This window comes from Pimephales promelas, chromosome 6 (genome assembly GCF_988280905.1).
Source record: "Pimephales promelas chromosome 6, fPimPro1.hap1.1, whole genome shotgun sequence".
In the NCBI taxonomy this organism is placed as follows: domain Eukaryota; kingdom Metazoa; phylum Chordata; class Actinopteri; order Cypriniformes; family Leuciscidae; genus Pimephales; species Pimephales promelas.
Genome location: NC_142774.1, coordinates 3,503,745 through 3,520,000, shown reverse-complemented (window position 1 = coordinate 3,520,000; position 16,256 = coordinate 3,503,745). Strand labels below are relative to the sequence as shown.

At 39.5% G+C, this 16,256-nt stretch overlaps 1 protein-coding gene across 1 annotated transcript in view; it reads right to left on the bottom strand.

The window, feature by feature from the left end:
- The window catches only part of pkd1a (polycystic kidney disease 1a), a 114,682-nt gene extending 108,185 nt beyond the window's left edge, over positions 1 to 6,497 (bottom strand). Inside the window, exon 1 of the mRNA XM_039685227.2 lies at positions 5,972 to 6,497. Within this exon, the coding sequence (XP_039541161.2) occupies positions 5,972 to 6,240 (269 nt within the window). The 5' untranslated portion in view covers positions 6,241 to 6,497. The remainder of the gene's footprint in view (positions 1 to 5,971) is intronic.
- Positions 6,498 to 16,256: the final 9,759 nt, after the last annotated feature.

Here is a 16,256-nt window from a genome sequence, read left to right as displayed (position 1 = left end):
CCAATATCGGTTATCAGCCAATATTGGTTATCAGCCAATATCGGTTATCAGCCAATATTGGTTATCGGCCAATATCGGTTATGGGCCAATATCGGTTATCAGCCAATATCGGTTATCGGCCAATATCGGTTATCAGCCAATATCGGTTATCAGCCAATATTGGTTATCGGCCAATATCGGTTATCGGCCAACATCGGTTATCAGCCAATATCGGTTATCGGCCAATATCGGTTATCGGCCAATATCGGTTATCAGCCAATATCAGTTATCAGCCAAAATCGGTTATCTGCCAATATCGGTTATCAACCAATATCGGTTATCAGCCAATATTGGTTATCGGCCAATATCGGTTATCAGCCAATATCGGTTATCAGCCAATATCGGTTATCGGCCAATATCGGTTATCGGCCAATATCGGTTATCGGCCAATATCGGTTATCAGCCAATATCGGTTATCAGCCAATATCGGTTATCGGCCAATATCGGTTATCGGCCAATATCGGTTATCAGCCAATATCGGTTATCGGCCAATATCGGTTATCGGCCAATATCGGTTATCAGCCAATATCGGTTATCGGCCAATATCGGTTATCGGCCAATATCAGTTATCAGCTTTCAGATATAAATAATAATCGGTTACATCAGCCAAAATGTTCATATCAGCGCATCCTAAGCCAAAATGTATTAATGTGTCTTTTAATAAATCTTATAAATAAAAAAATACTAAATGACACAGAAGAACATGTTTTGTGCCAATCCTGTTACATATTTCCTCCGGTGAATGTCCAAAAATGGCTTATAACATGACTAAACAATAAACTACACTAATCTACAAAATGTATGGAGGATATTTATTACTTTGTACCTAAGACAAAAAAAATGTAATTGAAAGTCAGTCCTGAACCAGTAGGAAAAAACAGGGACAAATGTATCAAGGACACAAATACATGTGCAGAAAACACACACGCAGGGTTATCAAAGCCTTCACAGTGTGTTATTATTCCTCATTTGGCCATTGTGCAGTAACTCAAGCACAGTGGACTTGCTTGCCTCGGTGTTGCCAAGGTTTGACGCTTTACCGCCTCGAGCGGAAAGAGATGTGAGAGGATCCAGGGAAATGCATAAGCGGTTATTCTCACTTCCATGGGAATGAACCGATAGATAAATGCAGGAGTGAAGGAGGAGGCATAGCATACCCAAATATAACAACTAGACTAGCATTAGCGAGTTAATGATGAAACTGTGAATTATGCTACAATGACTAGCATGGCTAACTCTGTCTGGAACAAAACTTCCTGGAAACTGGAGTTAAACTCTAGATCGGGTCTATTTGTGTTTTTCATGCGTCCTTGAAGCAAGAAAGGTGACAAACGTGGAATAAAAGGTTGCGAGTGGTGTTTTCTCGAAGTCAACCATCACTATATGTCACCCTAAAGTTGAACACTTACGGGTGAATGTGGATCTTTAACTTCTTGAGCACTTACTTGAAGATTTAAAGCATTTTCAAAGCGTCAGAGACGTGCTGTCGGTGTGAAATATGTCTTTCCCGGCCGTCTTTATTACCGTGCTTCTGTGTACGGGTGATGTCATGATGTGAGACTGCCATGGCAACAAAATAAACCTCTCACCGCATATGGTCAGTGAGTTTTATCCCAGCCTGTAAAACACACGTACACACACAGAGAAACTCATGATTTCTTGGCGAGATCGAACCATTTCTGAGAGCAGGAATTCAGTCCTTTTTCTCAGTCGACGGTCTCGTTTCCACACAGTAATGAAGCTCAGACAGAAGAGCACAGACCAGGGCAAGAAGAAGACACAAAAACGAACACTGGTCGCTGAAGACCACTACAGACCACTGGAAAAGACCTTTTTAATATTATTATATATTTTCTCTGTATACCTACCTGATTAAATGTAAATATAAATGTAAGCTCGTCTATCAACAAAATGCTAACTATAAATAACTTTAATATGTGTCAGGTATGTTATATGGTAAGTATCATAAAACATTTCAAATGTTGTCAATAAAAATATATAAGTTTAAAAGACCACTTCAAACCAAAGACATCTGTATACAAATTAAATTAGATTAAAAAGTTTGTCGAGAAAAAATTTAAATTGGCTTTTGAAAATTTGGACCAGAAAGTTTGAAGAAGTAGCCTAGTTTAAAGTGTAAATTAGTTTGAATTTTAAAGTAGTGTGAAGTTTAAAATAGTTAAAACTGTAAATTAGTTTGAATTTTAAATTAGTTTGAAGTTTAAAGTAGTTAAAAGTGTAAATTAGTTTGAATTTTAAAGTGGTTTAATGTTTAATGTAGTTTAAAGTGTAAATTAGTTTGAATTTTAAATTAGTTTGAAGTTTAAAGTAGTTTAAAATGTAAATTAGTTTGAATTTTAAATTAGTTTGAACTTTAAAGTAGTTTAAAGTGTAAATTAGTTTGAATTTTAAAGTAGTTTTGAGTTTAAAGTAGTTTAAATTGTAAATTAGTTTGAATTTTAAAGTAGTGTGAAGTTTAAAGTAGTTTAAAGGGTAAATTAGTTTGAATTTTAAAGTAGTGTGAAGTTTAAAGTAGTTTAAAGTGTAAATTAGTTTGAATTTTAAAGTAGTGTGAAGTTTTAAGTAGTTTAAAAATTAGTTTGAATTTTAAATTATTTTGAAGTTTAATGTAATTTAAAGTGTAAATTAGTTTGAATTTTAAATTAGTTTGAAGTTTAAAGTAGTTTAAAGTGTAAATTAGTTTGAATTTTAAAGTATTTTTAAGTTTAAAGTAGTTTAAAGTGTAAATTAGTTTGAATTTTAAAGTAGTTTTAAGTTTAAAGTAGTTTAAAGTGTAAATTAGTTTGAATTTTAAAGTAGTTTTAAGTTTAAAGTAGTTTAAAGTGTAAATTAGTTTGAATTTTAAAGTGGTTTTAAGTTTAAAGTAGTTATCTATATTTAAGTAATTGATTGTTAAAATAGTTCTTAATAGTTTTTTTTTCTGGGGGGGGGGGGGTCTTTTAGTTTAATTGTGCAAAATGTTTCAAACTTTTTGCATGTAAAATATTAGGCACATAAAATATAAAAAAAACTTTGAAATAACAACAACACTGCAAGACCATCAAAAACCAATAGAGAACTCTACGGACCAATCAAGTCCTCTGTAGATGTTAACAAATGCTATGCATTTAAAACATTTTTTTAAAAACAACAACAGTGTAAACCAACAAGAACCAGTAAAGACCACCACAAACAATCAAGACCTCTGTAGACCAGCCCAGACCAATATTGACCAACACAAAAAGCCGAAGAATGCACCTCCTATATCTATTCTATATTATATTATTAATTATCTCTATTTAATTATTAAAGAGTTCTTCATATTTAGGGGGGAAATTCAACTTAGTTCAACGAAAATCTTTTAACTTAAAATAACTTTGTGCAAAATGTTTCAAACTTTTCATATCAGTAAAATAATTTCTTTACGAATAAAAATGCTGCAGACCAGCAAAAACCATATCGCCTAATAGAGTCACTACAACTGAGAGGAATCAAAGTCCCACTGAAGCACATTACATCACTGCCGTGAGTCACTGAATCAACATGAGCGAGTCACTGAATCATTGCATGAGGAGAAACCAGAGAGACTGTGGCGTTAGCGTGTGGCAGAGTGAACTGCAGCGTGTCCATCCATGCTCAATGCACCTCCAACAGATGGAAATGGATTTCCAATATGCAATCACACAACGTCCTATGAAAGAAGATGACCGAGGCAGGTTCAATTCGCGCACACACACACACTCTTGAGTCTCGACTGGATTTCAGCGAGTTTGCAGCTGTGAACCTGAGAGACGGGCTCGCGGCCAGATAGTGGTCCATCTATATCCTCGCGAGTGTGTGTGCGTCATTTTCACGGCAAACTTTCAAACAGAAAAGTGTACTTGTGTACCTAACGGCTTTAGTGAGGAAAACACACACACATACGAAACAGTTCAATGAAGCATTGCTAATAACACAATCGGATTAAAAACACGCTAACTTTATCCTTCTTTAGCTTCCTCTCGCTTCAGAGAATCTCAAGTGTGTTTGGTTAAAACTTCAAGTGCTTTATGTTACCAGAAACATACAGTATCTCACCAAAAACATGAGAAAAGAACTGTGAAAAAACTATGCAAAAGTGTGACTTCATTAACTAGGCAGGGGCTAGTTGTCACAAACTGTACATCTTAGAAACTATAAGACTTCTAGACTAATTGCACAAATGCTTGTTGTTTGTTGATTCAATATCATCTTTTCAATATCGTTATATTTAGCCCTTCTATTAGTTGTGTTCAATGAACTGTGTCTTTTTTCATGGGCAATAATTTGTAGCAAAGACTTTATGCTTTGTGATTACAGAAATGGACCTTCAGAAATAAACACCATATTCACTGGAGAAAAACATGCAATAACAAGCCCTGTATAGAAGAGCCCTGGAAATGTAGCAGCCTATTGTTATTATTACAGCCAACTTTACAACAGTTGCCTGATGAAAGATTTTGTGTCTTAAACTTTATGTTTCTAAAAAAAGAGAGTTCAAAGTATCATCATCTGTCGCCTGTGTGAATGGATAACACATGCTGGAGCGCGAGCGCCACAGAAACCACAGTAAAGTACACAGTGTTCTCAACGCAAGGACGCGTCACATGGCTACCTGCATGAACTGTCCAATGTGTGTGTGTGTGTGTGTTAAATCGAGGAATACACTTGTGTAGCTATCTCAACCTTTCCCTTGGGTTGAGATGTCTTTTTATACACTTTTGGCAATTTTTACATACTGAGATAAATCACACACAATACCATAAGTTCAGTTGGGTAATGAGTAATGAATAGTGCTGTCAAATCAATTAATTTTATCTAATATAAAAATGTGTGTATATACTATACATGTGTGTGTAGCTGAGGTACACATTAACATATTTCCAAACATGTATGTCAGTTGCGATATATATCGTGATTAATCGATTTGACAGCACTAGTAATAGGAATTCATTCATTATTATTTTTTATGTGACCTTGCAACATCTCTGATGATGATGATTGGTACGAGGGCGGGGAAATCTGTCACTCACATGAGGCACCAATAGCAAACCACAACCATCCAATCAATTAACCAAGGAAGAAATAAAGTCCCGCTCTACATTTTTTCTTGTTCGAGAAACCACTTCACTTGGACATAAGTCACAATAGCGAAGAAAAGACTATTGCGACTTCCATTTCATGCCGACTTTAAAGTAAAAAATGTTGTACCTGTCTGTTTAAAAAAAAAGAGAGATAGAGAAAAGTCTCATGAAATGTCTGAATTTTTGGGAAAAACACTCAATAATACAAAATATTTAAAATATTAACAATTGAAAAACTTTCGGTCGCCAAATCAAAGTCAGTCTAATGTTTATGCGGGAAGCCATTTTGTTGTCATGTGACAAAAATACAAAATAGTTGATTTTTATGTCACATAACCCTCATTGTTAGTTTGCATCAATAAAATAATAAACTATTAAAAATAAAAGTTAATTTTTGGTTCCCTAAAAGAACTTTCAGCGAACAGTTCTTAAAAGAAACATGTTTTCCTTAGTGTGAAGAACATTTTAATTATCTAAATAATTGTGTGCTGTGGAAAGGTTCAATGAATGCTTCTTCTTTTTTTTTTTTTTTTTTTTAAAGAATGTGACGTTATAAGATTCGAATTTTTACTAGATGTTCAGAGCCTGACGTTTAGAATTTAGAATTCCTAGTGTATTTTCAAAAACGTGAGCTTGGCACGTGTTTCAGCCTTTCAAATGTTCAAATCCAGACATCCCGAGTTATGATTGACAGATAAACAGTGGTAGTCAGAAGTATTACACCAGCCATCATCCAACATTCTCCACCCGTCACCTCAGTCACATCACAACAAACACCCGCATCACCCGCAAACCCGCCCGGGGCTTTTCGGCGAGCCACGGTCACTTACAGAGTGTGTGTTTCGGTGGGCAGGCCGGACGCCGCGGGGGCCTGATCCAGTCCGATGTTGGAACAATTAACCACGCACAAGTTTTGGGGTCCCACCGCCGTGCACGAGCAGTTCCCCGGGCACGGGCTGCACGCTCCCCCGTCCGCCGTGACACCCGAGCGCGCCTCGAGGCAAAAGAGTGCAAAGAGCAGACTGGAAAATAATCCAAACTTTGGGAGACAGACGCCATGTTTTCGCTTAAACACAATCTGTCCATTTCTACAAGGCATAGCTCACTCGCATCTCATCGCCCCTTCTGTTGGTGAAGTTTTCCTCGGGACGCGGGGAGGAAAGTTCACTCTTTTCCCAGTTTTTCCATAAGAGATTCGGCGTAGAAAGCAAGAAAGCGTCGGAAATCTCGTTTTCCCCACAAGTTCGATGACGTCCCCCCTCTATTCCTCCGTTAACGGAACTAGATTCACTTCTTCTCCCGAGGAGGGGAAAAAAACTCAGGATTCTGCTCTGCCAGAAGTTCCTCAAGAACTTCCTCTCGTTCTCCCATCCTGCAGTGCCACTGCTCTCCACTGGATGAGGCTGACAAATCTGACAAAACATTACACTTGCAATATATTAACTCGGTGTTTTAGACTTTGTTGTTGTATAAAAAAATTCATTTTTGTAAAAAAAAAAAAAATTTACAGTGCAGCACATCTGTACAGTATGTCCCCGTCACGTGCTACAAAAAGGACTCTTAAAGGGATAGTTGACTTTGAAATTAATTTTAGCTTACCTCAAGGGCATCCAAGATGTAGGTGTCTTTGTTTCCACAGTATTTTCAATTTTGATTTTTTTTAGGTCAAACCGTTCTTGTCTGTCAGTCATATAATGCAGGTCTATGGTCACCACCTTAAAGAGCATGCACAGAGAAGTCCAAATTAAACATGATTTAATGACTCGTAAATGTAAGTACACATTGATGGCCTGAGACACGAAACGGGCGGTTTGTGTGAGAAAACGAACAGTATTTGGACTTCTCTGTGCATGCTCTTTGAGGTGGTGACCATAGACCTCCATATTACTGACAGACACGAACGGTTTGACCTAAAAATATCAAAATTGAAACTACTGCAGAAACAAAGACACCTACATCTTGAATGCCCTTGAGGTAAGATAAAACATACCAAAAATGTATTTCAAAGTGAACTATCCCTTTAACAAATGAAAATGTAAAAGCCACTTATTCGATTTTGGAAACAACTAGTTCCTCGCAAATGAATTAAAATATACAGTCGCCTTTTATTTATCAGCGGTGTCCCTCACAAGGGAATCTGCATATCTCTAACATTAAGATGTTTGAACACATTCTGTCTAAATAAATTACAGAAATCAGTGTGATAATATCAACATTTCATAAGATGAAGTCCTCTGAGCAATGCTCTATACTTCCATTCTGTTCATTTTCTGGCCGCTGTATAAATAATCAAGTCATTATTGATGAAGTTTGAGATTATGAGCTTGACCACAGCATATTTCTGATATTCCCTTTTATAGTTATACTCTTTTAAATGACATTATTGATTTTTAAAAGAATGATCCTGAAATAAGTCTGCAGACATGGATAAACTACAGACTCTGTTTCTTATCTTTTCCCTTGAGACACCTACCAAATATGGCTAATTCATCATTCATGCACATTATTTGGCACTAACGGGAAGAAATCTGATCCGTGGCAGTATATGTGGATGAATTATTCATGGCATGAAGGGTGTGTTGTGTGTTTAAACTCTAGGGGGAGCCCTGCAGAAGAAGTTACGGTTTGGTCACATGTTGAATGTAATGCAGCTAAATATCCGAGACTTGAGGAGACTAAATTGAAAAGCACATAGTGACACACACGTCCATCCCAATGTCTGGTTGTTACAGCTGTCAAATTTCCATAAGAAAGGAAGTCATCGAGGAGTATATCTCACCTCCAGAGTTTCTATCCCGCAGCATGAGCTTGTGCAGTGTGTGAGTCGGTCATCCCAGTGGATGCCATTAAACACCACAGACGTCTGTGATCCACCCTCAGGATGAAAGAAGAGAGCGCGTGTGGCTTCGACACTCACAGAAGAGAGACCGACAGTTTGCATTTCAGACAACCACACAGTTTACTCTCAGGTTAAGCTGGTCCAGTGCAGGCTTATCCATACTGGTACTCTCAGAGTTTGAATTTCTTACAAATTCTAGTACACATGTATAGTTCATTTACTAAGTGTGTGAATATAATTTACAGCCACAATGCCATGTGTTTAGGGTGTACTGAATGGTTTATCCTGATTTGCTATGTGGTTGCTGGGATGCTCTGTGTAGTTGCTAGGGTGTTGCTATGAGATTATTAGGGTCTTCTGGGTAGTCGTTAGGATGTTGCTATGTGGTTGCTGGAATGCTCTGGGTAGTTGCTAGGGTATTGCTAAGGTTATTAGGGTCTTCTGGGTAGTCGTTAGGATGTTGCTATGTGGTTGCTGGGATGCTCTGGGTAGTTGCTAGGGTGTTGCTATGAGTTTATTAGGGTCTTCTGGGTAGTCATTAGGATATTGCTATTATATGTGGTTGCTTGGATGCTCTGGGTAGTTGCTAGGGTATTGCTAAGGCTATTAGGGTCTTTTGGGAAGTCGTTAGGATGTTGCTATGTGGTTGCTGGGATGCTCTGGGTAGTTGCTAGGGTATTGCTAAGGTTATTAGCGTCTTCTGGGTAGTCGTTAGGATGTTGCTATGTGGTTGCTGGAATGCTCTGGGTAGTTGCTAGGGTATTGCTAAGGTTATTAGGGTCTTTTGGGTAGTCGTTAGGATGTTGCTATGTGGTTGCTGGGATGCTCTGGGTAGTTGCTAGGGTGTTGCTATGAGGTTATTAGGGTCTTCTGTGTAGTCATTAGGATGTTGCTACTATATGTGGTTGCTGGGATGCTCTGGGTAGTTGCTAGGGTATTGCTAAGGCTATTAGGGTCTTTTGGGTAGTCGTTAGGATGTTGCTATGTGGTTGCTGGGATGCTCTGGGTAGTTGCTAGGGTATTGCTAAGCTTATTAGGGTCTTTTGGGTAGTCGTTAGGATGTTGCTATGTGGTTGCTGGGATGCTCTGGGTAGTTGCTAGGGTGTTGCTATGAGGTTATAAGGGTCTTCTGGGTAGTTGTTAGGACGTTGCTATGTGGTTGCTGGGATTCTCTGGGTAGTTACTATGGTGTTGCTATGAGATTATTAGGGTCTTCTGGGTAGTCGTTAGGACGTTGCTATGTGGTTGCTGGGATGTTCTGGGTAGTTACTATGGTGTTGCTATGAGATTATTAGGGTCTTCTGGGTAGTCGTTAGGACGTTGCTATGTGGTTGCTGGGATGTTCTGGGTAGTTTCTAGGGCATGACTAATAGGGCATTGGTATGCGGTTACTAGGATTTTCCGAGTAGTTGCTAGGATGATGCTATGCGGTTTCTAGTATGTTCCGGTGTAGTTGCTAGGGTGTTTTGTAGCGTTTTTCTATGTGGTTGATAAAGTGTTTTGGGTAGTTGCTAAGGTGGTTTGAGTGGTTGGTATGTTGAAAGTCTCTGTGATATTCTATGGTCTGTAAATGTAAATCATTGTCCCTTTGATGTTTTTTGACCACTCAATTGTCCGGTGGATGAAATCTGACCACTTATGAATGCAATCACACACACACACACGCCTTTGACTACATGACTGAAAAGCAGTGAGGAACAACGATAGAGCTGCTTGAGTTTCTCCATGGGAATATCACACATGTAGAGGTTCAAACATGTGTCTTACGTCAGACAGGTGCTTTACTGTCCTGATCCTGGTCTGCAGATTAGTTTGTCATTATCCTGCAATAAAAAGATATAAAGCCCGAGCTGCGGAGCGGATTGATGGGATGCAGGACGTTTCCATCCATCCTTCCATCTCTTCTTCCACCTGCTTTGCTTATTAAGTTAACCTTTCTTTATTACATTGATCCGTTTATTTTGAGCCTGTGTGCTCTCCGCCAGTCTCCATGTCAGCGGCAGGTGAATGTTGATGCCATATTAATTTATATATTGTTGTGTATTTATTTGTTCAGATGTGGCTTTGAAGAGTCATTGTTACAAAAGATTCTATTTAAAATATTCACTCTGATTTCTCTATAATTTGCATGGCATGCTTCTCCAAGGTATAAGGTGCAATAATCAGGAAAGCATTCAAACACCAAGCATGTATTTTTTTTCCAATGAAGCGATACTGTGTGAGAGGTTGTCATCATCAACAAGCCTAGTCATTTCTGCAAAGATTGGTTTGCTTGGTCAAGCCAGAGGGAAAATAATGATCTGCAATGCAGGTAAAACCTGCCATGATCACGTATTCCCATGTGGAGAAATTACACAATACTGGCACCTCTCTGGTCTGAAACAAAAACATTTTCATTCAGTTGAAAGTTCATAATTGTTATGCAGGAGCAAAAACCTCATATTAGGCATGACAGAACACCTGGAAATGGAAAAGTCACGCTTCTTTATTTTTGCATTTAGGATCCTAAATTACTGCTTACCTAGCTCTAAATGAGATTAAAATTTCACTGGTGAGGCAATAAGCTCGTTATAAGGGTGGAACATTATCTAAAACTGCAGCTGCATTAAATCTGCTGGTCTTCACTTCATTGTGTTTCCTGTTACCATGTGTGACCGATGACCGGACCCAAATGGAAGATGGAAAAATAAGAAAACGAAGATCGCTTTCAATAATGTTTCCCCATGAGTTCGAGTCCCAGGGAAAGCAAGAACTGATAAGAATGTAAAATGTATACCTTAAAATGCGCTTTGGATAAAAGAGTCAAGAGAAAAATGCATAAATGTAAATGTAAACCATTGCCCCAGAGCCAATTCCCCAAAGCGAGTCTGACCAGGGGTGTGAGCCGGCAAACATCGTACCAGTGGGAGTCTTGTTGGAGCTTGAGACTGTTTAATAGACTGGAACTCTTCTCACCCTGAATCGTCTGTGCCTTCATTACCGCATGGCTCCCTCGTCCCTCCGGCTCCACCTGAGATCCTCAGCCTGTCGGCTCCACCTGGCTCCCTCGTCCCTCCAGCTCCACCTGAGATCCTCAGCCTGTCGGCTCCACCTGGCTCCCTCGTCCCTCCAGCTCCACCTGAGATCCTCAGCCTGTCGGCTCCACCTGGCTCCCTCGTCCCTCCGGCTCCACCTGAGATCCTCGGCCTGTCGGCTCCACCAGGCTCCCTCATCCCTCCGGCTCCACCTGAGATCCTCGGCCTGTCGGCTCCACCGGGCTCCCTCGTCCCTCCAGCTCCACCTGAGATCCTCGGCCTGTCGGCTCCACCAGGCTCCCTCGTCCCTCCAGCTTCACCTCGGTCTGCTGTCACCATGTCTGTGCAGCAGACTTTTTGGCTCTTCACCCCTTTGACTCTAGCAGGATCCACTCTCCCTCCGGCTTCACCTGGGTCCTTTGCCACGCCAGCTCCTCCTCAGTCCTCAGATGCTCCGGTTACACCTCAAGCACTCGTTGCTGTACCCTCTCCTTGATCTCCAGAGCCAGCGGTGTCACTCGGGCACATCAGCTCTCCGTCTTTGCTCCGGACTGTCTATCTGGTCACACCTCCCATCACCATCTGCCCATTCATGGGTTCTCTGCCATTTTGTCTGCCTGTTATTACCAGCCCTTCTAACGCATTCTCATCCTAGGGCATCATATAGTGACGCTTTTGACATTCCAATATAACACGCACAGAGCTTTGTTCGGTTATGGGTAAGTTTAGGTCTGGGGTAGGGTTAGGGTTAGACCATAGGAGGCGCCTTTTGGCCCATATATATCTGTGTCTCAAATTGAAGCTAAATGGTGCCATGTACGTTGGATGTCAAAAGCATCAGTATGGGATGAGACCTGGCTAGCCCTTCACCTACTCCCCGTCCTCCTCCAAAGCCACCTCATCTCCTTTTTGTCTCTGTTTTGGTTACGGCGCGAGGTCGTGCCTCAGGGGCGTTATGTCACAGACACTCATTCTTAGTTTCATTATCATGGACTTTTACAGTAGTCAGCTTTTGAAGTGGATCAAAAAAAGTTAATCAAAGTTGTCCAAAGACATGAACGGGTATTGTTCAAAATTCATGTATAACTTGAAAGGTTTTGATCCACTTCAAATGTTGACTACTGTAGTTTTCTGTCTTCCTTTGTCCAATTTTCCTGCCACTCTTCAGTTGTCATGGTAACAGATATGATTAGTTTTCGGTTCAGCTGTGTCATTAATTACCCTTGTTTGCCTTGCTATTTAACTTACTGTTCGTATCACCCATTGTCTGGTCACGTTTCCGCATAGCGGCTGGTTCCTTTGCTCCTCTTGTTTGTATTGCCTTCTGAGTGGATTATTAAAGACGTTATACCTGATTACCAAGAATTTAAGTTGCATCTACAAATGAACAATTCAGTAGAATCCATCCTTCAGCTGGCTAAAAGCTACATTAAATATATTTCTGCACAAAAATGATTGGAGTTTTTCTGACTACAAAATATTTAATTTGTAAATATCAGACCCAGAGCAGCTCAAACTGTCCATATCAATTTAAATTTTCATTCATGTTCTTGTCTGATCTTGTATCAAGACGTTCTCTAATTGCATATTGCACTTGAGAAGATTACAGCAGCGGCTTTCTAAGGATAAATAACCTCAAACCGGCGATATAAAAGCGGTACTAATGTAATTTTACTGCATTCTTAGATTGAGCTGAAACCATACAACATTGGTAGGAACACAGCTAATGCAACTGCAGTGCAGGATAGTACCATATAACGGTTGTGTAAGATCTGTTGGTCTTTTATTGCTAGTTTAAAGAGACATTGGTATTAAAAATGCACTGCGGATCATAAGCTGTATTGAATCCCTCATGTTGCCTATTAACCCTCTACAACAGCATCCATGTAAATAAATCATCGGTAACAGAAACCAAGCAAAATGCCCATGAAACCCAATGACACACATCTTATGAAACTCCCAATCTCTGATTGTCAAGCGTGAATATTTTACTCAGAAACGACCCTGCATGAGTCGGCGAGCATTTCTAATACTACTTTAATGTTGCAGAAATGTTATTCTAATGTTCTTATCGACTGTTTATGCATTGAACTCAATTGGGACAGTGATATTACCTGACTTGAGGCTGTCCGTATGTTTCTTATGCTAATGTCCCATGCAAACTGCAACATAACTGGATTACACCAGCGGAGAAGAGAAATCAACAATAATTTTGTGGTAGATATATGTCAATATGTGTCTGCTCTGCAGATAGCATTATGTTCTTCACAAAGGTCGCCGCTAAACATGATGTGCAATTAACCCTTTACCTGCTGTCTTCTGGCACAAGTTTCTCTCTTTAGCCTGTGTTTCACGAAGCAGCTTAATCAGTTGAAATGTTCATATGGAATATAAAATCCTTAAAAAGGAACCTGGTAAAAAAAAAAAAATTAATAAGAATAGAGTCAGTATGATTTTTGGCCAGTAGGGGAGGCTATCGGCAGTTAAAAAAGAGGTTGAAGGGCACTTGTGAGTGTGATAAACGTCAGTGAAACTCTTACATTAGTCAGCTGCTTATACTGAGAGGATGAATTCTTCATAATTTCTATTGTGCATAGTTATGCATTTTGTTCAGTGTGAAATTAGTTTGGAAATGTTTAGCCAAAAAAATAGCCTGCGATGTGTGATTATTGAACGCTTGTCACAGCCGTCGGAAACACGGTGATGAATCCGAGATAATCTGAAGCTTTGCAGGAACACATGTGGATTCTAGTACATCAATATCTGTAATTATCCCACTGTGTTCTTGTCAACTTCAGCGCCGCCTCATGCATGAATGGACTTGACTTCAACTGATCCCCGGTGTGTGTGTGTGTTTTCTGGATCTTTGGGATTCTCCCAGCTGCCAAAATCCCTACTGTTGCATGCTTGTGTTGATTGAGCATAAATTCTAATTCAGCTAATTCAATATTTCTACCCACCAAGAGTTATATCAAAAATAAGATATTTGTATATTCATCGCGATATTTTCTGGTGAATATCAGTGTGTCCATTATGCGCTTCACTGCAAATAAAAAATTGATTTCTTAGTATTTTTGACCACTGCAAAAAACACTTTTCTTACTCAGTATTAGTGTCTTTATTTAAGATCTTGTTTTCTGAGAGAGAAAAAAAATATTATTAAGAAAATTTAATCTCGCAAATAATCAGAATAAGATTATTCTTATTCACCCCATTTGCCGATAATTTTCGATTGCCGAAGTTACGACGTCACTCTAGGCCGAAACGCGGAAGTGAGTTAGCATTTTAGCATTAGCCTACGGTTCCCTCGCTCTAAACTATGGGAATTTTGAATGGGTTTTTGCTAAATCGCCTGAAATAAGGTCTGTGACGAACAAAGCCTCTAAATATTTTCACGGTTTTGATCTATGACATAGAACACACAGTTATAACCTGCTTGTGGTTTTTTAAACTTTATTGTGTCTCCTTGTGTTTTTTAAAAACTTTATATACGCTTCAAAATGTATAAATTTTGGATTAACTTGTAAAGATTATCTTGCTAGACAAAACGTGTAAGGGTCACAACTTTTTGTTAAACACAGATCTTATTTTTTTGCGATTTTCCAAACGTCTATGGGGAAAATGCATTGCTTTTCGACCGAGGGAAACCATGCGCCGCTAGCTTATTTACCATACCCGAAGCGTGTTATATTGACGCTACAGGGTGCCATGTGCATTGGATGTCTACGCTTTGGCAAAAGCGTCGTATATGACGCCTTTGGAGCGTTGCACACATATGGTTGCACACACACCTTCAGTCACAGGGCCATAATGTATTTACTTACTAAGGATAAACTTGCTTTCCTGCTGTTAATGAAGCACAAATATAAATAGATTCCTGAACATATTGTCCGGCATCTTGTCATTGTCCTTTGATGCGCTGACAACAAAAGAGAAAATATTGTACTCAGCCAAGGTTGCACACAGCAGGGAGCACTTTATTATACAGTCCTGTTCCTCATGTTAGTACATATTAAAGTAATAGCAATAACTGGGTAATAACTAAACCATAACCTACCCCTAAACCAAACGTTACCTTATATAACCAAGTCCTAGGCTACATGCAAGTGCACTGCATTGTAAAATAAAGTACAACCTGCACACTCAAGTCTCAGCATTGTCACTCTTTTATTCCATGACTCTTTTGACTTACCTACTCTTTGCAAAACCCTGACCTCCAAACATTGCACAAACTGACTGACGGACACAAACCGTTTCTGATTACAGTCCATATCGCGGAGATGTTTCATACACAAAGCTTTTTTTTCTGCGATATCTGTTTGAATAATTTATGCTGGGTATTAATAAATTAATTTTCCTCAGTGATGTCGAGATGAAAGACAGCATCTGTACACCTGGAACAGTGTGTTCTGTGTACCTCGACTCTTTTGTCGTATCTGTTCGCTGCACTTGTGGTGTGTAGGTGAGATACGGGTACAGACTCGGGTGCGTCTCAATCACCTCATGGATCACTATATAGTGTGCATGAATTCAGGCACTGGGAAGGACGATGGGCCGTTGATCCCAGTGATCATAAAATTATATGAATATTTGTCTTACAAAAACGCTTCACTTTGCTTCAGAAGGCCTTTATTAACCCCATGAAGCCGAGTACTTTTATCATGGATGGATGCACTTTACAGGTTTAAAATCTCGTTCGCGGTCATTAAGCTGGGAAGAACCATGTTAGGCTATATTTATATCTCTGATTGTGTTTGGCTGAAAGAAAAAGGTCATAATCACCTAGGATGGGTTAAGGGAGGGAGTAAATTAAGGGATAATTTTAATTTCTGGGTGAAAATGTCCGACTCCCTGATTACTGAAAGGAGCTGATTGAAACACCCTCGTTTCCCGCTGAGAAGAGAGTTATAATGAGGGCTCATCGTCAAACCCCCTCAGATGTCAGGTTTGGAGAGAGACACCTGTGAGCCGAACGCATTCCCCTCTCGCACCTCTTACTTACGAGCGACTTGAAGCTTGTTAAAGTCACATCTACCTCTGGATCATGTCAGGAGTCAACCCTTTCTCAGGTCTGCATGTGGGCAGGGAAAAAAAATAAGAAATAAGAATTCTCTTTCGCTACTTTTTAAAAAGATTTCCTGCATTTTGACACCCTCTGTAATGAACACTGAGAATTACATAGGCTACAAACTCAAAGGTAAAAGTTCGAACACATTATACACTGTTAAAGGAGTAGTTCACACAACTTTTGCTGATAATTTA